The sequence below is a fragment of the Primulina tabacum genome, chromosome 14 (assembly GCF_025594145.1).
Source record: "Primulina tabacum isolate GXHZ01 chromosome 14, ASM2559414v2, whole genome shotgun sequence".
NCBI lineage: Eukaryota > Viridiplantae > Streptophyta > Magnoliopsida > Lamiales > Gesneriaceae > Primulina > Primulina tabacum.
Window position 1 is genome coordinate 27,692,239 of NC_134563.1, and position 22,260 is coordinate 27,714,498.

Sequence of the window (22,260 nt, forward strand, 5' to 3'; positions counted from 1 at the left end):
ACTTCAAAGACTATCAGATTCATATGATCATCTTATCATCAACTTAACAAACAACATCTTTACGAGTTCTTTAAAATTCGATGATGTTTTAATTGCGGTTCTCGCAATAGAATGCCGACGCAAGAATAAGAAAGATATGTTGGTAACTTCAAAACAGGCATATGCTTTATTGATGATAAAAAGAAGATTTATAGATCGTGACTCCAATGAGAGCCAAATAAAAGCTAGATAAAGTCAAGAAGTAAGAAGAAAAATATTTACTGCTTTAAATGTGGCGATAAATGACACTTTAAAAAAGATTGTATGAGTATCGAGAATGTTTCTCAAGGAAATGTGGTCAATATTTCATGCGGTGGTGAAATATTATTCAGCAACAGTTGCAGAAGTTAGGCACAAATTTTGTGACACATGAAAAATTATGAATTCAGGAGTGACGTGGCACGTGACGTCTTGGAGAGAATGGTTCGATCAGTATGAACCAATCTCGGTACGATCTATATTCATGGGAAATAATCATGCTTTGGAAATCGTCGGGGTCGGCACCATCAAAATAAAAAAATTTGATGGAAACATTCGCATCATACAGGATGTATGACATATGAAGGTGCTGACGAAGATCTTTTGTCTTTGGGGCAATTGGATGATACCGGGTGTAACTCACATCGAGAAAGGGATCATGAAAATTGTGAAGAGCGCACTTGTGGTTATAAAGGCGGAAAAGGCTACTGTAAATCTGTATGTACTTTTGGGAGAAACACATAAATAGACGGAACTTGTTGTTGCGTCGATTGGTTTAGGGGAAGAATTAACAGTGTTATGATATAGAAAGTTCGTGCATATATCAGAACCAGGGTTGAAAATTCTTTCAGAACGAAAGCTGACGTCGGAGCTTACAAAAGTGTATCTACCCTTTTGTGAGCATTGTGCTACAATAAACAACATAGATTAAAGTTGGAAACTTCCACTCCCAAAAGAAAAAGCATATTAGAGCTAATTCATTTGGATGTTTGGCAAGCACCAATTGTATCATTAGGAAAAGCGAGATATTTTGTTTCGTTCATTGATGATTTCTCTAGGAGATGTTGGTGTATCCAATCAAGAAGAAATCAGATGTTTTTTGATGGACCGGTTCGGGTACCTGCAAGGTTGCTTCAAACACAATATTCTCAATGAGCTGCAATAGCTCTTGTTCTAAGAATGTATACATCGATGAATTAGATCGAGTTTGGTTTGAAATCAAGTGAAAATCACTCGAAGTAATCCTTTGTTAAGAAAAATTGAAGTATTTTAAAAAGACTTTTAGCTTGTGTAAACTGATCGACTGAAATATGGGGAATCAATTCTGGCTTCTATCAGTTCAGCTGTGGATTTAACTGAACTGATATCAGCTTAACTGAGCAAATCAGTTTAAAACACAGTTAAACAGTTAATACACAAGATATGTTTATGGATGTTCAGAGACTTCAATTGCTCCTACGTCACCCCTTCTACCACCCCGGGTAGAATCCACTAGAAGACTTTGATTTATACAACACCTTGTACAAACCCACCCAACTTAGGACTTATCCACTACTAACAGAACTCCTAGTCTAAATTGAAGGCATCACTTTCCAGCCAACACTTGTTTAACGTCAGTGTGTCAAAGACTACATACACAAGTTTTACGTTTTTGTGCAAGACGGAATTTGAGTGGTGGTGTTGTGTGTGTGAGAACTGATCTCTGAACACAACCCGAAATGTGTTCTCACATACTGAGGGAAAATGGGCTTCTATACTAAGATGATATAACTCGAAGTGTTCCCTCGACTGGGCTGATTGCTTCTTTGTAAACTATTATGCAATAAGCGTGCCCTTTCTTTTCTCTCTTGTTTACTACCTCTCGTTGTATTTTTTATGGTCTTTGTCTGTATTTATAGCAGTAATGTGACCGTACATAAGGCTCGTCACATGTGATCGTTGCAGCTTCAATGCATTCCTTGAAATTTGTGTCTCGACTTTTCCGACATCCATTCTGGAACATTTCATCTTAAAGCTTTGCTGCAACGTCCATTATTGTACTATTGATAGTACATATGCTTTTGTACCTTTGTGCACAGCTGGATCCCATAGAATAAGCTTGTCCAATTCTGCAACTGATTGGTTCTAACTGATGTTTTGAACTAGTTCTTTGAACTGATCTTTAGTTGGGCGGGTGAAATAAATTAAACTGATTTCACTCTTTCAGTTGAACTAGTCAGCTGGGCTCTTCATCAGTTGAGCTCTTCATCAGCTGGTCAGGTTTCTGAAGGTCTTCTGCTGAACCACCTTTCAGTTGGACAATCAATTGAACTGGTTTACGATTTATCAGTTGAACTAGTTCAGTTTGATTAATCAGTTGGTACTTACAGTTTGCATTCTTCGATAGCTTCAGTTACGTTCAGCTAACTGCACACTTAGGTAAAATCATTAGTAACAAAATGACAAGTTTTGTTAACATGAAAATCAAGTAAGATTGCAAACATGAAATGTTCCAATATTTTCTTTAAAGATTTCAAAGCTCGAGTTGAACTTGATTCTAAAAATAAAATCAAGTGTCTGAGGACTCACAATGGAAGAGAATATACAAATGACAAATTTTATGTATTTTTTCAACATAATGGCATCAAAAGGCATTTTCTGATGGCTTACACACCTCAATAGAATGGAGTGACAGAGTGGATGAACGGAACCTTGTTGGACACAAGTAGAGCTATGTTTAGGACTTCAGGTCTAGCCAAGTCATTTTGGGCCGAAGCAGTCAAAAACGCTTGTTATATTATCAATCGTTCTCCTTCAGTGGCGATTGATCTGAAGAATCCGATCAAGATGCGGATTAGGAAGCCGGCTTATTATTCTTATTTGCATACATTTGGAACTCATATGCACGTTCTGTACAATGATCAAGAAAGATCGAAGTTAGATTCAAAGTCCAGAAAGTGTATCTTCTTGGGTTATGACGATAGAGTAAATGGGTTTCATTTGTGGGATCTTACTGTCTACAAGCTTGTCATCAGCATGAATGTTATCTTCAAGGAAGATAAAGTAAAGGGAGACAAATGCACGCTGAATTCAAAAACTACTATATTTCAGGTGGAAAATAACACAGACGAAGATCAAATTTCTTGTGAATCAATATTGGAGCACGATGAACAAGAACATGTTGAGTATATGATTTTTCCAATATGAGGTAGTCAACTTGAGACAGAAGACCACAATGTTGGATTTCAAATTGTCATTTTAAGCAATATTGCATATTGTCTATTTACATAAGATGGTGAGCCATAAAGTTTCCATGAGGCTACTACTCAAAGCTCGGATATATCCATGTGGATGACAACAATGATGGAAGAATTGGAGGCATTAGACATAAATAAAATTTGGGATCTTGTTACACTACCACAACGGAGAAAAGCAATTGGTAACATATGTGTATATAAGATCAAGCTTGATGGCAATAACCAAGTGGAGCGGTATCATGGTAAATTGGTGGTAAAAGGGTAAGTTAAAAAAATTCATTGACTTCAACTAGATATTTTTTCATGTGGTTCGGCTTACAAAACTCAGAGTAGTGTTGGCATAGTGTGGTATTTGACCTACATCTAGAACAACTAGATGTGAAAATGTCATTTTTTCATGGAAATATTGAAGAAGAAATCTATAAGTTCCAGCCAGAAAGTTTTGCGGAAGAAGACAAAGAGAACTTGGTTTGCGGGTTGAACAAATCACTATACGATCTCAAAAAAACTCCGAGGTGTTGGTACAAGAGATTTGGGTACTATATCATGAACCTTAGATACAATAGACTTAGTACAAACCCTTGTACATATTTCAAGAGGTATGATGATGATTATATTAGTTTGCCATTAACAAAGATCAGTCCAAAAATTTAAGGCACGGTGGCTAGAAAATTTGATATGAAGGGCTCTTGTAAACAGCAAACAAGATTCTAGGGATGCAAGTTCACCGAAACTGAAAGTAACAGAAATATTTGGCTTTCTCAAAACAATTATTTGAAGAAAGTCTTGCAATGCTTCAATATGCAAAATAGTAAGCCAATGTCAACCCCTCATCATGTTAATTTCAATTTATCATCTGATATGTGACCTAGCAGTGAAGCAGAGATGACAGAGATGTATCGAGTACCGTATGAATCAGCAGTGTTAGTCTGATATTCGCCATGATTTGTACAAGATCGGACATTGCTCGAGCAGTGGGAACAATAAGTCGGTATATGAAGAATCCTGGACAAAAGCATTGGAATATCCTGGACAAAAGCATTGGAATACAACTAAGAGGATCCTTAGATACATTAATGGTACATCAAATGCTATATTATATCATGGAGAATCAGATTTTAGGAGTTTTCCACCTAACAGATAATGATTTAAGACGCTTTCATAAAACAGATTTTAAAGAGTTTTCCACCTAGCAAATGCATATAAAACAAAATAAAAATTTACATATGTGTATTGATATTTATATAATTAATACACTTTCATATCGTTTATTGGATCACAATTGAAATAAGTCGAAGATAAAAACATGAACTGAAATGCGAATACAACATGAAAATAAAAAAAGAAATAAAAGGATATAAACATATTGCGTAATACTTTTTTTTTTTTTTGGTTCTAAAAGAATAATTTGGTCTATTTAAGACGCTTGCAAAGGGTGAGGCCGTCTCCAATGGAAAGAAGAGCTAATTCAATACGAGAATCCTTTGCCAATAAAGCATTGAAATCTATGACTGCTTGTCTCCATACCCTCAAATAGTTCTCCATTTCATCGTCCTCGGAGATTGCTACGGTTCCTCCCCACAGAGTGTTGTCGTAAGCTATAATTCCTCCAACTTTGACCAATTTCAATAATTCCTCGTGGTAATTTATGTAATTGTCTTTATCAGCATCAACAAATGCGAAATCAAATGTTTCACTTTCGCCCTGAAAATCAATTTAGCACCATTTATGCATGACCCATTGTAATTTTAAGGAAAAATATTTTAAATTGATGGGTTCAAAAGTTTAAAATTAATTAATTACATTGGCGACAAACTCCTTGAGAACCATAATGGCATCGGATTGGATGAATTGGATTTTGTGCGCCATGTTTGCCTTGTGGATAAATGGTAACCCGGTCTCAAATGCTTCCCTATCTGGATCAATAGCTACAATCTGAAACGAAATAATTTAATAAAAATACATTCATGAATTTCCCTTCATACTTTATAAGATATAAACAAGATTCCGATTTATTCGACAAAATTACTTACTTTTCCGTCGTCGGGTAGGGCTAGAGCAGTCGACAGAAGAGAGTAGCCGGTAAAAACTCCGAGTTCGATGGTCTTCTTCGCATTCATAACCTTCAACAACATCGATAGAAACAATCCCTCGTCGGCAGGCACGTTCATCTTGCTCCTGTTAAGTTATTATTATAATTATTAGATTGTTTTTATTTTTATTTTTTGAAATGTTTTTTAGTGAAAAATATTATATCGTAAATCTTACATGAAGTTGTATTTGTCGACAGTAGCCATCCTTATTTCTTTGAGTTGTTCATGCTCCCTGGGATACGCTGTTTCCAAAATGTACTGCATGCAATTAATTTAAAGAAACAATCAATTATATTATAAGATCACAAATATGAAGAAATAAATTAATTACTCATGGTGATCATGTGTAAAGAAATAAATCATTATAGTTATATGGTTAACAATGAAACTGTAGATCAAATCTTTAATTCGTACATTATTTACATATTTGTTAAAAAAAATATAATGTATTTCAAACGACATTATCATTTTAACATGAAACAGTATATAAACATGCAAGATAGGTATTTGAAACATAATATTTGAAATACATTCGCCCACGTGTAACATAACTGTTGAATAACAATAGGTAAATATAGAAAAAATGTCCGCCCAAAAAAAAATAATAAATAAAATGATTCTTTTAAAGCCTTTTAAATTGAAAATTTAGAGGAATCTGTAATGTTAAAATAAAGTAGAATTATTGAACATTTAAATGTAACCTTGGAAAGAGCATGACTCTGAAGAATGGTGCCCGTAAACTTTTCTTTCATTGTTGAAGATATTAAGAAAAGAAGGGAATTATATGAATACAAATGATGAATTTGATTGCTTTGCTCTGCCAAAGTGCAGGCCAATTTATAAAGGTCTGAGAAACAACGCGTGAAGATTGAAAGTTTCAATTTGAAAATGTCACAAACTCAACAAACTTTTCAATTAATTATTTATTTTACTTTGTCCATAAGGTATAAAAAAAATTAATGAGTAGATCTATTGTGAAATGGTCTCACGAGTCTTTATCTGTGAGACATGTCAACCCTACCGATATTCATAATAAAAAGTAATACTCTTAGCATGAAAAGTAATACGTTTTCATGGATGAACCAAATAAGAGATCCGTCTCACAAAATACGACCCGTGAGACCGTCTCACGCAAGTTTTTGCCAAAATTAATATGAAACAGTTTCTCCGGTCAATTTGGCGATACGGATCTCTAACACAACCTAGACAATGAAAAATTACTTTTTTATATAAAAAAATATTATATTTCACTTCAATTAAGGATCGAGATGATCTCTTTTATAAATTAAGATGTATGAGACTGTCTCATAAAATACGTTATATTTTTCTCGATCTCTTTCATAAATTAAGATGTATGAGACTGTCTCATAAAATACGTTATATTTTTTATAATCATAATGATATAAGGACATTGGTGCTATTTCAGAAAATGCTTCTTGGAATCGGTATAAAGAGAGAGATTTAAAATTCCGCCGTTTCAAATACGATTCGTGTAGGTAAATTAATATTTTATTTCTTAAAAAAATGGTTGTATTTAAAATTTTGAGAATAATATTATTATTTTAAATGAGGTTTGGTAAGGATTAACAAAATAATGAGTAAGGATTACATCAATAGTATGTGGTTGACTCGGTAATTTCTCATGGTCAACTTTAAAATTTAATACGACAATTAATAATTTAATATAGTTTTTGAAGGTATTTTTAAAAAATAATAATAATATTATTATTGATGACATTGAGTTTTTTAAAAAGTGATTTGACGAAAACTTATAAAAAAAGATTGCAATGCGTAAAGAATTTAACGTATTCTGATTTATGATTAATATTTATGGACTTATATATGTAGAATTGTTTTGGCCTTAATTTGGTTTCACAATTTCTTATTCTCTAATTTTTCCCATTTAAATGAATACCGAAAAAATTAAATTTATTAGAAATTCAAAACATAAATTTAAAAAAAAAAATCAAAAAATACTTGTAAATAACCCGAAACTAAAATAGTGTGAATAAAAACGAGTATTTAATTCAAAAGAAAACGCATTTGAGAGCCTGAATATACAACAATTTTTCCGTGGATCCTAATTAATGTATTTTTATTATTTTCTTAGAGTAATTAAAAAAGAAGTTTATTCCAAAAATATTACACAAAACTTATAAAACTTTTAATTACTACGAGAGCAACTACTTTGTTTTGTTCAATTTAGCAGCATAATATACAACATCTTCTATCGTTATAGAGACGAGCCTCGACCTTATTTAATCGAAATTTGCTAGGTGCAATAATTGTTCCTTGCTTGGTAGAGCGATCGAACCATAGTGCTTGAGCTGTTGTGCGGTTTAAAAAAATTGAGTTGCACCATTACCACCAGCTATAGCTTTTGGTAAAGCGGTAAGTACTCGGTCCTACAATTGATATCAGAGCCAAGGTCATGGGTTTGATTCTCATTGATTGCAATGAGTGCAATTATTGGGAGGGAGATTGTTGTGTGCAATAATTGTCTCTGCTTGGTAGAGCGATCGAACCATGGTGCTTGAGCTGTTGTGCGGTTTAAAATATTTGAGTTACACTACCACCAGCTATAGTTTTTGGTAAAACGGTAAGCAATCGGTCCTACAAAATTGGGTAAAATTAAAGTTATGCCGATACAATTAATATTGACTTCGAAATAACATTTTTTTACTGTATTATGTATATAAGAAAGAAAGCTCAAAGGAATCTAGGCATTAAAAAAGTAGATTTTTAGTGTTTATTTTCTCTTTTTTTCATTTAAAAAAATTGCAAGATGTGAACAATTTTCTTGGATCGAGACATACTATCAAATTTACATACTAACAAGTATTGACCGATCGATGTGTATTAAAAAAGTAGGTCTCTTGTAATACGGTCTCACGAATCTTTATCTGTGAGACGAGTCAATCCTACCGATATTCACAATAAAAAGTTACACTCTTAGCTTAAAAATAATACTTTTTCATGGATGACTCAAATAAGATATCTATCTCACAAAATACGACCCGTGAGACCGTCTCACAAAAGTTTTTACCTAAAAAAAAAAAGAATGTTACTCTCCAACGGCCAAAAGATCCTGCAAATCAATAGTATAATCAAGAATAATATAATTATATTAGAAAAGATCAAAACAAGTTAATTTCTTCGTCGATTTCAAAACAAGTTCTTCAGAAATTGTTGTTGAATACGATGACCATCAACAAAATTTTCGGATTAGCGACAGAATTTGTTCTGTATAATAATTTTGATGGTCGGGAAAGTTTTAGAGAGAAATTTTGATTTTGTAACGTGACGGAATATAGGTTTTTATCGCTGATGGAAGCAAAATTTTGTGAATTGCGATTGTTAACCTTAAAAATCTTATGTTTCAGGACAGGAAGAATCAATTTTATTTTATGTATAATAAATTCTGATGCATTAATGCACCAACCCATTGTTTCAATTCAAGTTTTTGGTTTACTAAAAAAAAAAAAACAAGATTCTCTATTTTTATATTAATTAAAAATCAATTAAAATATTCAGTTACATTTATCTATACGATGATTGGTAGGTTAGCACGTCATCTCATGATCAGGTCAAACTCAATATTGGTTGGCATTCGTATTAATCGAAGCTGGTTAGAAAGAATTATCCTAATAGTAGATCCAATTATATATATGGTTCATGTTTTGATTCTACAAGTAATATTGGTCATTAAATATATGTTGATAACATTATTTAGCCGGCATTATTTAGTCCGGGTATCCTGAGGTCAGAATGCGTGCGTGTAAATCACTTCATCGACCTTTTTATCATTTTACTGTCAGAAATATATATAGGTTCTTTTTGGGTAAAAAATTGTTTGGTGTACATGATAAGAAATGATTGATTTATAATTATTCAATTATAATATTTTTGGTGTGCATGATTAAGATTGTGATAGAACCGTTCAACTTGTACATGGCCCGCACTTAGGCATTATTATCTTTTTTTGGTGATTATATAATCTCGGGAGGAGAAATAATGATGTTTTATTAATTTAAATTTTCTTTTTTTTATTCTAAAGTTTAAAATAATTATAAATTCAACAATTTTATAATATTTAAATATAACTTATAATTTGACCAATATTATAATTACTTTAATTATTATTAATCATATTTTAATTATTATTATATTACTTTTATATGTAATATTATAATTTTTACTAACCATTATTTAATATTCAAATTTGTATGACTATTTTAGTTATCACACTAAATGCATATTTGTGTTATTATTTAATTTAAATTATTTTTTATAATATTAATTGATTTTTTAGTTGTTTTTGAAAATCATAATTAGTGAAAATTTAATAATATAATATTTTAATTTTACTTATAATTTTTAAATAAATTAATTTTAAATTTTTTTTATTTATTAATAATATATTTCTAATTAATATATGATTATGACATTTTAGTAATCATAATATAATTAACAAAAATAATTACTAAATTTAAATCAAATCAAACATCATATAATTTATCACAATGTTTTAATTATTATTGTCTTCCATTTTATAATCATTTTTAATATATAATATTTATTTACTTATCACACAAATCAAGCAATGTCTTAATAATAATATTAATCATAAAGTCCCCGGCCACCTACCACCTCTCAACTTCCAGTTTTGAAAATAGATTTTTTTTTTTTTTTTTGTAATTATCATATTATATACTCATTTTTTTCTAATTATACATGTCACATTTTCTTTTTAATTTATCTCAATTATATACGTTTGTAGATATATTTAGTCATTTTTTAAAAAAAAAATATTAGTATATTCCTTTTTAATTTGGGATCTTGGAATTAACTAACTATTAAAAAGATAACAAATTATTTGTTTTAAAACTCATTAAATAAGGATAAATTTAAAAATTCGTTTATATTATATATATTTCCAATGAATTTTTAATATAAAGAAACAGACATATTGACAGTGTGAGCATGTTTTAAACGTTTTCATCTAATTATAATTAATCAAATTATTCTCTTATGGCAAGCCTCGAGGCATGTCATAAAAGTCGAGACACATATCAAGGAACGCATTCAAGCTGTAATGATCACATGTGATGAGTCTTGAAGTACAGTCTCAATGCCTCTATAAATACAAGCTCAAGATCATCGGCAAATATACAACACAAGAGTGTGGAAAAAGAAAAGGTATGCTTATTTGATTGTCATTTCAGAAGCAATCAGTCCAGAGGGAATACTCAAGTCATATCAGCTTAATTTAGAAGCTTACTTCCCTTGGTGTGTGAGAACAACTTCGTTGTGCATTTTTTTTTCAGTTCTCACACACGCGCACACACCACCTCTCAAATACAGTCTTGCACAAGGACATTAAACTTGTGCATGTAGTCTTTGACAAGCCTTATGACAATTTACTTATTCAAAATTTATAATCACTCTTAATATATATTATTTACTTATCTTATCACATAAATCAAGCGATGTCTTAATAATAATAATTTTAATGTCTAGTAAATTCGAACTACGTAACTTGATTGCATGCAATCTAGGGTTTGAAAAAAACTTGTGTGAGACGGTCTTACGGGTGGTATTTTGTGAGACGGATCTCTTATTTGGGTCATCCATGAAAAAGTATTACTTTTTATGCTAAGATTATTATTTTTTATTGTGAATATCAGTAGGATTGACCCGTCTCACAGATAAAGATTCTTGATACCGTCTCCCAAGAGTCCTACTCCTAAGGATTTTATTTAAAATATATGTTTAATTATATTTATGTATTTAATGCATGTTTATTGCATGATATGTGGGTTAGTGCATGTTTTATTTAAAGTTTCATAAATTAAGGCTTTAAGCGATGTTTCGCGCTCGAACGAGAAACGAAGACCGGGTATATTTAGGAAAAAGTATTTTTTTTAAATAATATATGGTGTAATTAAGGGGGAATTTCGGAAATGAGCCTTGGTTGGGTATTTTACTTGTCGGGCCGTATTTTAAATCGGTACGCAAATTTTAACGAGTCGGGGGACTTTTTGAGGATTCAGGCAACATTTTCAAAAACGAAATATTTTTCGGAAGTGTTTTTGTGCTTGACGGGTTTATTTTATTTCTTAATGGACCCAAAACCCTTTTTACCCCTTTAATTTTCATTAAAAGCCCATTAGTGCATAAATATTTCTACTTAAACACTACCTTATCAAACCCTAAACCTAATTCACCCTTGTTGGCCACCCCCTCCACCTTTCAGCAGCAGCACCCCCTCGAAATTCAGCAGCCACTTCGGTTTTCTCCCTAAGTTTCAAGAAAAATCCTTCCTCGTCTCTCCGGTTCTCGTCCTACGCAGCACGCCATAAGTCCTTCCTTTTCTCAGCATTCACGCTAATATACGCTGATACGTGTGTGTTTGCATGAGGAGCATTAAAATTCTTTTTTTTTTGGTATCGTTTATGCATCGTTTGTCATGAAATATGCATGTTCTTGCTTGTAACTCACAGTTTTCACGGCTTTTATGTAAGGGGCTGCCACGGCTGCTTGTTTATAGGCTGTACACGTTGGGAGTCATGGTGTCAAGGGGCTGGAGTTGCGAGGTAGTCAAGTATTGTGAAGGCCGAGCGCTAGTTTCCCTTGGTGGATGGTTCAGGTGTGGCTTGATCGAAAGATTTGAGCGAGCCGGCGGTGCAAGGGCTATTCCGAGCCTCAGACCAGACCCTGGTGGGTCTGTTCCGTGGCCTAGGATGTCTCGAACCTTGCTGGTCTTGGTCTTGGGGTCGGTCGAGAGAGTTGTGTTGAGGGGAGTCTCGGTTAGGGCAGCATACATGGGGCTAAGGGCTAGGGTTATGTCGGTTCAGGAGGGTCCAAAGATGGGCTAAGAAGGGTTGGTTCAGGTCTGATCCTCCTCGATTTGGGCTAGAGTCGAGAAATCGAGGCTAGGGTAATACTAGGGTTTCATGGTAGGTGCGCAGAAAAATTCCAGCAACTTTCAGGCGTTGTTCGTAGGTCCTAAGGGGTCTGGAACAGTGGTTAGGGGCTGGTCATATAGGTTCGAGTCATAGTTTAAGTTGGGAGAAGTTTGATTAAGTTTCGGGTTGACTTGGGGTAAAAATCAGGACTCCGGTCCAAGTTTTAAAATGAATCTTATAAATTATGAAATAGACTCGAGTATACGTCTAGGAATCGATTGTAATATGTTTTGAGGTGTTTTTAGGAGTTTGGTTGACTTCAGGTCGAAATTTTGAGGTACAGGTAAAATGGTCAATTAGGGTTTCCAGAGCAAAATGATCATTTTGCATGCGGGTCGAGTTAACAGTCATGGCAGCGCCCTGATCACAGAATCACATGTTTTTAATGCATATGCTATCATGAACCTGACCTTTTATGGTAATATGAAAATTACGTTTCATGCTCGATTTTAAGAAAAATTTACGTATATACGTGATTTTTATAAGTGATGAATATGCTGACATGTTTTGAATGAAGGGAGTTGGTTGTGAGTTGTGACTAAATACGATGATACGATAATATGATGACATGTAATGCCAAGGCTCAGTTGATGGATAATACTATCGCTGATGTCCCCGCTGTCGGGTAACGCGGTTATACGTAGATGGATCCATCGTCTAATACAATGATGCGAAAGTCACAACTAATTAACGAAATTCAAATAAAAAAATTGATCACGTATATGTTGATATGATGCGATATGAACACGTTTATGATTATGTTACGTTTATGTTCACGCTTTTAAGATCATGATGTTTATTTTAAGTACAGTACTTTTCATTGTTGCATGTATGTATGTATGTATGTATATATGTATGCATGCATATGTACTTGTTATAATGATTTTGGTGTGTTGAATCTTTAGATTCATTAGGCGTGATTGATGCAGGTGAGCATATTGATGATGAGATTGGAGGTGCTGAAGACTGAGTAGCTGGGGGATGTGCGCATGCTAACCTGAGGACTATATTTTTCCGCACACCATGTTTATCAGATAGGAGATATCATGGACATCTTCTTACATTTTATTATTTATATTTTTATGGTTTGACAGGATTTGCATGTGGTTTATTTGAGTTCTTTTAAGTTAAATACTTGTACTCAGTAGTTGAATATCTGTTATTTTAAATCATGTGATGGAAGATAGATATTGCATGCATGCATGTAGAAATATATTTTTGAGATAAATGTGTATTCAGAGGTTTATCTTTAAAAAATAATAATTAGCATTATGTTAAGTAGTAGATGTTTCAATAATAATAATTATATAGTCCCCGGCTACCTAACACCTTACTCAACTTTCAGATTTGAAAATTGATTTTTTTTGTAATTATCATATTATATACTCATTTTTTTTCTAATTATACATGTCACATTTTCTTTTTAATTTATCTCAAATATATACATTTGTACATATATTTAGTCATTTTTTAAAAAAAATATTATTAGTATATTCATATTTAATTTGGGATCTTGTACTTAACTAACTATTAGAAGGATGTCAAAAACTTGTGTGAGAGAGTCTTAAGGGTCGTATTTTGTTAGACATATCTTTTATTTGGGTCATCCATGAAAAATAATACTTTTTATGCTAAGAGTATTACTTTTTATTGTGAATATCGGTAGGATTGACCCGTCTCACATATAAAAGTTCGTGAATCGTGAGACCGTATTATAAGAGACCTAATACATAAAGATAACAAATTATTTGTTTAAACACTCATTAAATAAGGATAAAATTAGAAAGTTATTTATTCTCTCATGGCAAGCCTGATGTTTTTTAATATTCGAAATTTAAGTAAACTAAAATTGTCTCTATCAAATTGTTGATTATCCATATAATTAATTCATACCCTCCTGAATCCCACTCTTCCTTTTACATCCCTTTCATGGAAAAGTCTCCTGACAAAGGTTTTGCATTCATTTACTTGGAAAAAAAATCAGAAAATTAAAAATAAAAATTCGTGCATTTATATTTTGATATGGTCAATAATTATTATATTATAAGCTTTTGAGGGGAGTGTTGTACAACTATATTTTCCAAAGTTATATATATATATATAATAGCAAAAACTTGTGCGAGACGATATCACGGATCGTATTTTGTGAGACAGGTCTCTTATTTGGGTCATCCATGAAAAATATTATTTTTATACTAAGAGTATTACTTTTTATTGTGAATATCGGTAGGATTGATCTGTCTCACAGATAAAATTCGTGAGACCGTGTGTTAAGAGAAATACTTTATATATATAATTCAAAGTTAAAATATGTCACATCGGATCTGGTCTGGTTAACTCTTCATGTTGGGAAGCCTTATTTATAACAACTTTTAATTTGACTTAAATCAATTTAAATCAAAACTCGTAGAAATCACAATTTATGTCGGAATAGTAAATGGAACTCCGACAACAAAGGTTGAAAATATTGATTTCAGATATTCTAATGTTAGGATAAGTAGTAAGTACACTTGTCAACTTCTGCGTACAAAATTTCATTTACTTTGTGCAATATTTAAGAGTAAGATTTTTTTTTGATGAAATCCAGTTTTTCGAGTTAATTGTTTCTTATATATTAGTGTTCTGTGCGCGTGTATATAAAAAATTACTAATAAACTGACACCAGAAAAAAATAGAGATGTTAAAAAATTACTAATAAACTGACACCAGAAAATTTAGCTAACAAATATTAAAGAAACTTTGGTGTCAAGTTAACATAGATAAAACGTAAAGTTTAATAATATAATATAAATATTATATATTATTTTTGTTTTTTAGGAAACAGTCCCATGCTCGGCCAAATTTTTGACTAGTTTGTCGGGAGAAAATAAAACCTTTTCCCCTTTGAGAAAAGATAATTACGGCTCTCTCGGTGAGAAAGCAGGAAAGTGTAGTGGTGATTGAATTTGTCAAATGTATCTAAAACGCGGGATATGATAAATTATAATTTTCATTAGTCAAACATAGTGAATCACAAACTATTAGGTTGTTGATCACAATTATATAAATTGAATTTGTGAACTCCATCTTAGGATTTTTATGAATAGTTGGATATATTTTTAGCGTAAGTCTCTTCTGAGATGGCCTCACGAATTTTTATCTGTGAGACAGGTCAACCCTACCGATATTCACAATAAAAAGTAATACTCTTAACATAAAAAGTAATATTTTTTCATGGATGATCCAAATAAGAGATTCGACCCACGAAATTGATCCGTGAGACTGTCTCACAAGAGTTTTTTTGATTTTTTAAATATAAATACTCAGTCGGATACATCTATGTACAGTATTAATCAAGAAAACGATGGAGTTGGATATTATCAACTATTATATCCTATTTTTTGAGAATCATCATCTTATTACATGTGTAAGCCTGTGCATGATAATATGAAAGTATACTGCACAATTTTGATGGCAAGTATTTGCCAATTTCTTATATTACAGGGGGTCGAAAGTAATTTTCGTCTTGCCAAAATGGAAGCCACATAGTGTACAGTTTTGCCATTGAGTAACACAATATCCAACTCAAATTTGCAGAATATAATATATAATTGCACTTCCGAATCCCATTCAAATTCTCAGTTTATGATCACCAAGCAATTTCAATCTCTTCTGTAGCGAGAATTATTCTGAATAAAATATATTTATAGTTTGTATAGTCAAAATTGTAACCATCTATATTCCCCTGTTACACAACCGGAGATGACCCGGAAATTTTGAAAAAAAATTAAAGAATGTACAAACTTACTAACACTGACTTCAGAGAACTATCTCCACCAATCTGGTATTTTCAGCCGCCTACTTCTGTGTAAAGCAAGCTTAACCGCAGGAACCTTATTCTTCACTTGTCTCCAAATCATATTGACCGAATCATCCTTCTTTGGTGGGTATTGAAACTCAAAGTGATGAGAAATGCTTCTAAGCTGCAGCCACATTTTCATCCATTTCTCTTTTGAAATGCCCCTGAGCCCATCAATCATGTAGCCTGGTTTCAGAGCCTCGTCCACTGAGAAGAAGATTGAGAACTCTTTGTAGTCTATTTCGCTTTCAAAGGGTAGCTCGAGTCTGTCACTGACAATTACAGGAATGCAGTGGCTCACAATGGCATCAAATAGACGGCAAGATGATGGAGTATCACCCGCAGGGTGTAGGCAAAATTTCGATGAACGCATTTGTTCAGCAGACTAGAATAACCAAGAAAATTTTGAAGATAAGATGGAGATAATATTCCCAGACTGAAGAACTTCCAGCTTTCATACTTGCTTTAAAGGAAAAATAGCATCTTATAATGATTTAAAAGACATGTTCGGACGCTGAACTTTCTTGTGCAAAGTAAACACTATTTAACTTACAGCTTTAAAGCCTTCTTCCGAAGCACTGCCCTCCTCGTAGATTACGTCTTTCATTTCCATTAACATCTTATGCAGTTGCGCACGAATTTTCCCTTCCTGCCAGGTTGATATACTATGTAAGACATATGGTTTAGTTCAATAAAGGAAAAACAAAACATTAAAACGGTGTTGTGGATTGACATACGTCCTTCCTCTTAGTCCTCCCGCGAAAGAAGAGAAGCGTCTTTCGAGCCTCAAATGGGTCCTCGTGGTCTTCACTGATATATGATTCTATCATATGTGGATAGGGAGCAACAACATCTTTTGATAGTCGAGAAATGTTCATGATGCGACCAAAATCAGCCACGATGAAAATGGAAGCATTAACTTGATCCCGATACTGCCTGAAAGCATTTGGATGATGAAGGGGAATAACATGATCTCGTCCACCGGACCTTTCCCAGTGATCCGATGCTCTTAGAATATTTACCATCTCGAGCTGCGGTACAATGAACAGTGATCAATTCAGCTCTATAAATAATTAAGAAATATTAACATCTAAAGCCATAAACTCAAATAATTTGCCCATGATTCATCTCTAATTCTGTATAAACAATCAAACATAAATAGAAAAAGAACTGAGGTAAGGATAGGTTTCAAATGATGACAATCACTTATATCAAACAACCTCCAATTGACGAGGACTTGGGAATAATTCAGAGAAAATGTCTGACTCCAATTTTATGACTTACATGCAACGATGATGATTCTATGATAAGAAGATTGCATCTTGATGATACTATGCATAATGATTTCAGCTACACAGCATGACTTTTGTCAACAAAAAAAAAAAGAAGTTGAGACTGAAACGAAGTCTCCAATTTATTCGAACATTCTGTCACACAGTATGCCCACAAAAGAAAAGGCACTCACGTAACAATGTACTAAAATCACAAAGAAACCATAAAAATTAGCACCACGTCCCAGCTTAACGAACATCATTGTAGAGTGAGCTTTAGTTAGTGATACACATCATACATAGAATGCGAGATTTGACAAATTAATAATGCATTCGAATTTTTTAAGGTGGTTAACCATAACTAAACATAAGGATAGGAGATTCATTTCAAGATACAAATTATGATGAAGAAAAGAAATTCACCAGCAAGTTCAATAACTATCTTCAGATTTTTTTCCTTTCAAAAGAAAAAAAAATGAACACAAGTGAGTAGCTAAGGACATCATCATCCCAACAATTCACGAATACAAAAAAAAATCTAAAAAAGAAAAGAGCCCCCACCTGTAGCTGCTCATCGACAGTATTCAGCTCGGCCATATTCCGCACATAAATATTGAAACTAAGCGAGGAAAAGAAAGGCACGAAAAACACATCAGCTAACGCTGGATCCCTAACACGAACCGCTTCCCGGGTGGAACCCGATTCATCGTCCCCCTCGTACAAAAGCGAAGCCATCATCCAATACTCCACGCTGTGCTGTTTCCTAAGCCCATCGTTCCACCTCCACATCGGCAAATTCGATGCAGCCACCAACACATTGTCTGGAAAAGTGGGGTGCATCAATCCCACATTAAAACGCGGAGGCAAATCGTACATGTACACGCGGAGAGGAGGTGATTGAGCTCCGCATGGCGCAGCATTATTGAGCTGGGGCAAGAAAGATAGGAACTGGGATTTGTAATCAAAAGTCCCGGCGAGGAGTAACGAACCGAAGAGTAGCGGAATGCATAGCGAAAAGCATATCAGGGTCCTGTTTATCGATTTTTGCATTTGTTAAGCAGCTAGGTTTTCAGTGAGAATCCCGCAAGGCGGAAGGAATGGTGCAGATTGGATCGGAGGAGCTGATCTCGAGAATCGCTGGTTTTTTTGGAATTTACAACTTTGGATTGGAGATAAAAGCAATTGGGAATTTAGGGCTTTGATTCAAGAGAATGATGTCGGCACAGTATCCAATCACTCAAATTTAGGGATTGGAAATAGTGAACGAGAGATACTACTCACATCGTATTTCATGTAATTAGTTAAAGAGGATGTCTCTTTTGAGACGATTTTACGAAATTTTATTTGTGAGACCGTTAATCCTATTGATATTCACACTAAAAAGTAATATTCTTAGCATAAAAAGTAATATTTTTTCATGGATGACCCAAATAAGATATATGTCTCACAAAATACGATACGAGTAATGAGACCGTCTCACACAAGTTTTTACCTTAAATTACATTTTTGGTATTATGAAAAACTTGGTTTAGCTTTAATTAAAGGAGACTTTGAAAAATTGAGAAGTTTAATTGAAATTTAACAAATAAAAATATATAACGCTTATTTTTAATTAGAAATACAATTATACATTTAGACATCACTTGATACAAAGGACAAGACATTGATTAATTGTGCATCCTTATTTTTTCCAATATCCGACTTAAGTTTTATGAAAGATTATCATTATATATCATTATCTCATCCAAATATATTGATTTTTAACACTTATATTATGTATTATTCATCATCTTATCCGGGAAACAAGCGGTTTGATCATCCATCAATTTAAAACATTACATTTAATCAATGAAAATATGTAATTTGTTAATTCACACGTAATTCCTTCTATTCAAGAAAATATGGCATATTGCAAAGTAAATGTTGTTCAAAGTAGAAGATTGCTGTTGCCATTTTGTAGGAGCGTAGTATTTATGATATGGTTGATCCATTTAACTTGAAGCGTATTTTAAACTTTGAGCCAATTTATATTTCTATTTCCCCAACATTTATTATGTTTGTTACTAAAAAGTATCATAAAATTAAAAATTGTAGTGGAAAATTCTATCATCTTTTTCTCCCCTCTTTCCCAAACTATCAAAATCAATCGCCATGACAGTTTTCAAGCTCCTGGAAATTACCATATTCTCGGCACAGGACCTTCCCCCCGTGTCCAAAATGTTACGAACGTTCGCCGTGTCCTACGTCAACCGCGACCACAGATTATCTACGGCCGTCGACCATTGCGGAAACTGCAACCCCACCTGGAATCACAAAGTGTTGTTCGACGTCGACGAACGGTTTCTAAAATCTAAATCCTCAGCTATCACGATCGAGATATACAATGTGGCCTGGTTGCGTGATCTCCCTATTGGCACTGTGCATCTTATGATCAACAGCCTGTCACCACCGCTGCATAAAAATTCATCTCTTCGGCATGTTTCCCTCCAGGTTCGTCGCCCATCAGGGCTTTTGAAAGGAACCATGAATATTGGAATCCAATTTCTTGACAGCAACATTCCAGGGTTGAGCGAATTCTGCCATTCCGGGATACGAAACCAAGAGAAACTAGATTGTGTTGATCAAGACGGTGAAAGGGGAAAAGAAAAAGATCATTACATTATTGAGGATTTGGCAGGCCCGGAAACAAATCCAGACCCCCAAATCTTCCCGTCAAATTCTGAGGAACCGACTAAAATAGATTCGGCAAGCCCGGAAACAAATCCAGGCCCCCAAATCTTCACATCAACTTCTGAGCTGGCTCAGACGCAAGAAGAAGAAACAATGAACATGCCACCAGAACCAGATAACACCTCCATTCATGGTTCTGAAAACGTGAGAAAATGGTTGTATTCCAACGAAGAATACGGGAGCTCTATATTCGAAAACTGGACAGAAACAGGAGAGAAAAGTGAAGAAGTCAAGTTGGAACCTAAAAGCGTCAAAAGGAGATTAACAGACGAGGATCAAATCCCATTGAGAAACGGTAAGAAAGCGGGCCATCACAAGAGAGGGAGTCCTGAAGGAAAAGGGCTGTTTTCATGTTTTGGAAATGCTTATGGGTTTCAGTTCAGCTTCATTTGCGGGTCTAAGAAATTGAAGAAGAAAATGAAACATCATGGCCATAAGAAAACACAGAACTTTACTTTGATGTCACGTCCATGACAAAACCTCGCAGGTTTCTTTTATATTACGAGTTCTATTCTTGGATTCCTGATTACGTCTTTGTATCTGGAACAACGTTAAATAGAACCTGGTCTAAGAGATTAGAGTGTAACACACGAAATTGCTTTCTTTATTTATTTCAGTTCCTAGTGTTTTTTCTTTCTTTTTCCTGCCTTCTTCAGGTTTGCATCACTTGTCTTTATTGCATAAAATACATTAAACTGATTCTTAACAAAATGTTTACCATTTATTTAGCTTAAAATAACTTTAACTTGAGATATTTAAGAACTATTGGAATGACTAGAAACGAGCGTGAAATGACAATAAAGGAATTCGAAATCCAAGAACACGGTCATATAAACAAGTGCATCTGATTTAAACAGTGGATTTGAAATAATTTGATTTAAAATCAATCAGCATGAAGACATCCTTACTTCATTTGGTACTACTATATTCTCTCATATGCTGCCTTCAACCTCACCACATGACACGATTCAAATATTCAGTCGGGCTAGAATAGACATGTCTCCAAATCCTCACACTGAAAATGTTCATGTGTGGCATGGACACCAAAAGGATGGTCATTAAGACAGTCTACTTGATAATATATTTCCAGAAAATGAAGTCAAAAACATTATTATACTTTTGCTCCTCCAATATAAATTTTCCCTCCTTTAAACTCTCCCAACTGCACGTAGATGATATGATCAATTCTTGACCGTAAGTTAAAACATTGTAGTACCACAAAATTATGACCATTTATTTCAAGATACAAATAAAATTATCTTTCAATGTGAAGAATTTCATGATGTTATTTCACTTATTTACACTGAAAGAAGGACAAGAAAAGGTGGGTTGAAGTACCCTCTCATTTTGCTTTTGAGCTCATTTGTCCTCCAAGTAGGATAAGTCGTGTTGCAAAGCAGACAACACCGCTGAAGAATAGAAAAGCGCGAGTAGAGCTCCTCGTAGCGACTACGCGGTTACTATATTATTATTATCGGTTTAAAAACAAACTTGTACTGAATCAACGATTTATTTTAGCACCTTAGCAAGAAGCAGAACATTATTATTTGCAAACTCTAAGGAGCTCTCCAGCATGCTTTGGATGCCTTGACCTAGTTGCCACCAAGAATCCTGTTTTTGGAGTTTCTTTACGAGAAATATATAGTCTCTAAAACTTCGTAGAATGATTACTCAAAAATAAAGCCAATGCCAGCTCCAATATATGCTGTTTCTGGAGCAAGTTCAACCTGAAGGTCTCCAAACTGCAAGATACATGACATCCTGTATACTAATCTGTGGTGAACTAATGAACCAAGAACTATGCTGACGACTGGCTTTTACTTTCGGCATTTCCGAGATGACTTAAGGAGAGTGTGCTTTTGGAGGTTGCATCGGCGTATGTATGTTTGGTTCAGTTTTATAATATATAAATTTTCTGATGACATCATCTCATGCAAGAATGTATTGAGTATATATTATCATCTTATGTATATAATTTCTTTAATACCCCAAGTTGTATTTGAAATTTTAAAATATGATGTATCGTGTAAGAATATAACATCATAATATTGTATCTGGGAGTGATATAAAGTTGATATAAATATAATGATTTTGTATGGAAATGCG

At 33.6% G+C, this 22,260-nt stretch overlaps 3 protein-coding genes across 3 annotated transcripts; 1 reads left to right on the plus strand and 2 right to left on the minus strand.

The window, feature by feature from the left end:
• Nucleotides 1-4,493: 4,493 nt before the first annotated feature.
• Nucleotides 4,494-6,154, minus strand: LOC142525502 (flavonoid 3',5'-methyltransferase-like). Its single transcript, XM_075629817.1, has 5 exons — nt 6,049-6,154; nt 5,523-5,605; nt 5,288-5,432; nt 5,058-5,189; nt 4,494-4,958 (listed from the first exon to the last, which is right to left on the minus strand). The coding sequence occupies exons 1-5, from the start codon at nt 6,097-6,099 to the stop codon at nt 4,668-4,670; spliced, it is 702 nt and encodes a 233-aa protein (XP_075485932.1). The 5' UTR covers nt 6,100-6,154; the 3' UTR covers nt 4,494-4,667.
• Nucleotides 6,155-15,902: 9,748 nt separating this feature from the next.
• LOC142525401 (putative arabinosyltransferase ARAD1) lies at nt 15,903-18,697 on the minus strand. Its single transcript, XM_075629689.1, has 4 exons — nt 17,986-18,697; nt 16,891-17,184; nt 16,707-16,802; nt 15,903-16,538 (listed from the first exon to the last, which is right to left on the minus strand). The coding sequence occupies exons 1-4, from the start codon at nt 18,472-18,474 to the stop codon at nt 16,122-16,124; spliced, it is 1,296 nt and encodes a 431-aa protein (XP_075485804.1). The 5' UTR covers nt 18,475-18,697; the 3' UTR covers nt 15,903-16,121.
• An 878-nt stretch (nt 18,698-19,575) lies between these two features.
• LOC142523892 (uncharacterized) lies at nt 19,576-20,628 on the plus strand. Its single transcript, XM_075627625.1, has one exon. It carries the CDS (start codon nt 19,576-19,578, stop codon nt 20,626-20,628), a length of 1,053 nt encoding a protein of 350 aa, XP_075483740.1.
• Nucleotides 20,629-22,260: the final 1,632 nt, after the last annotated feature.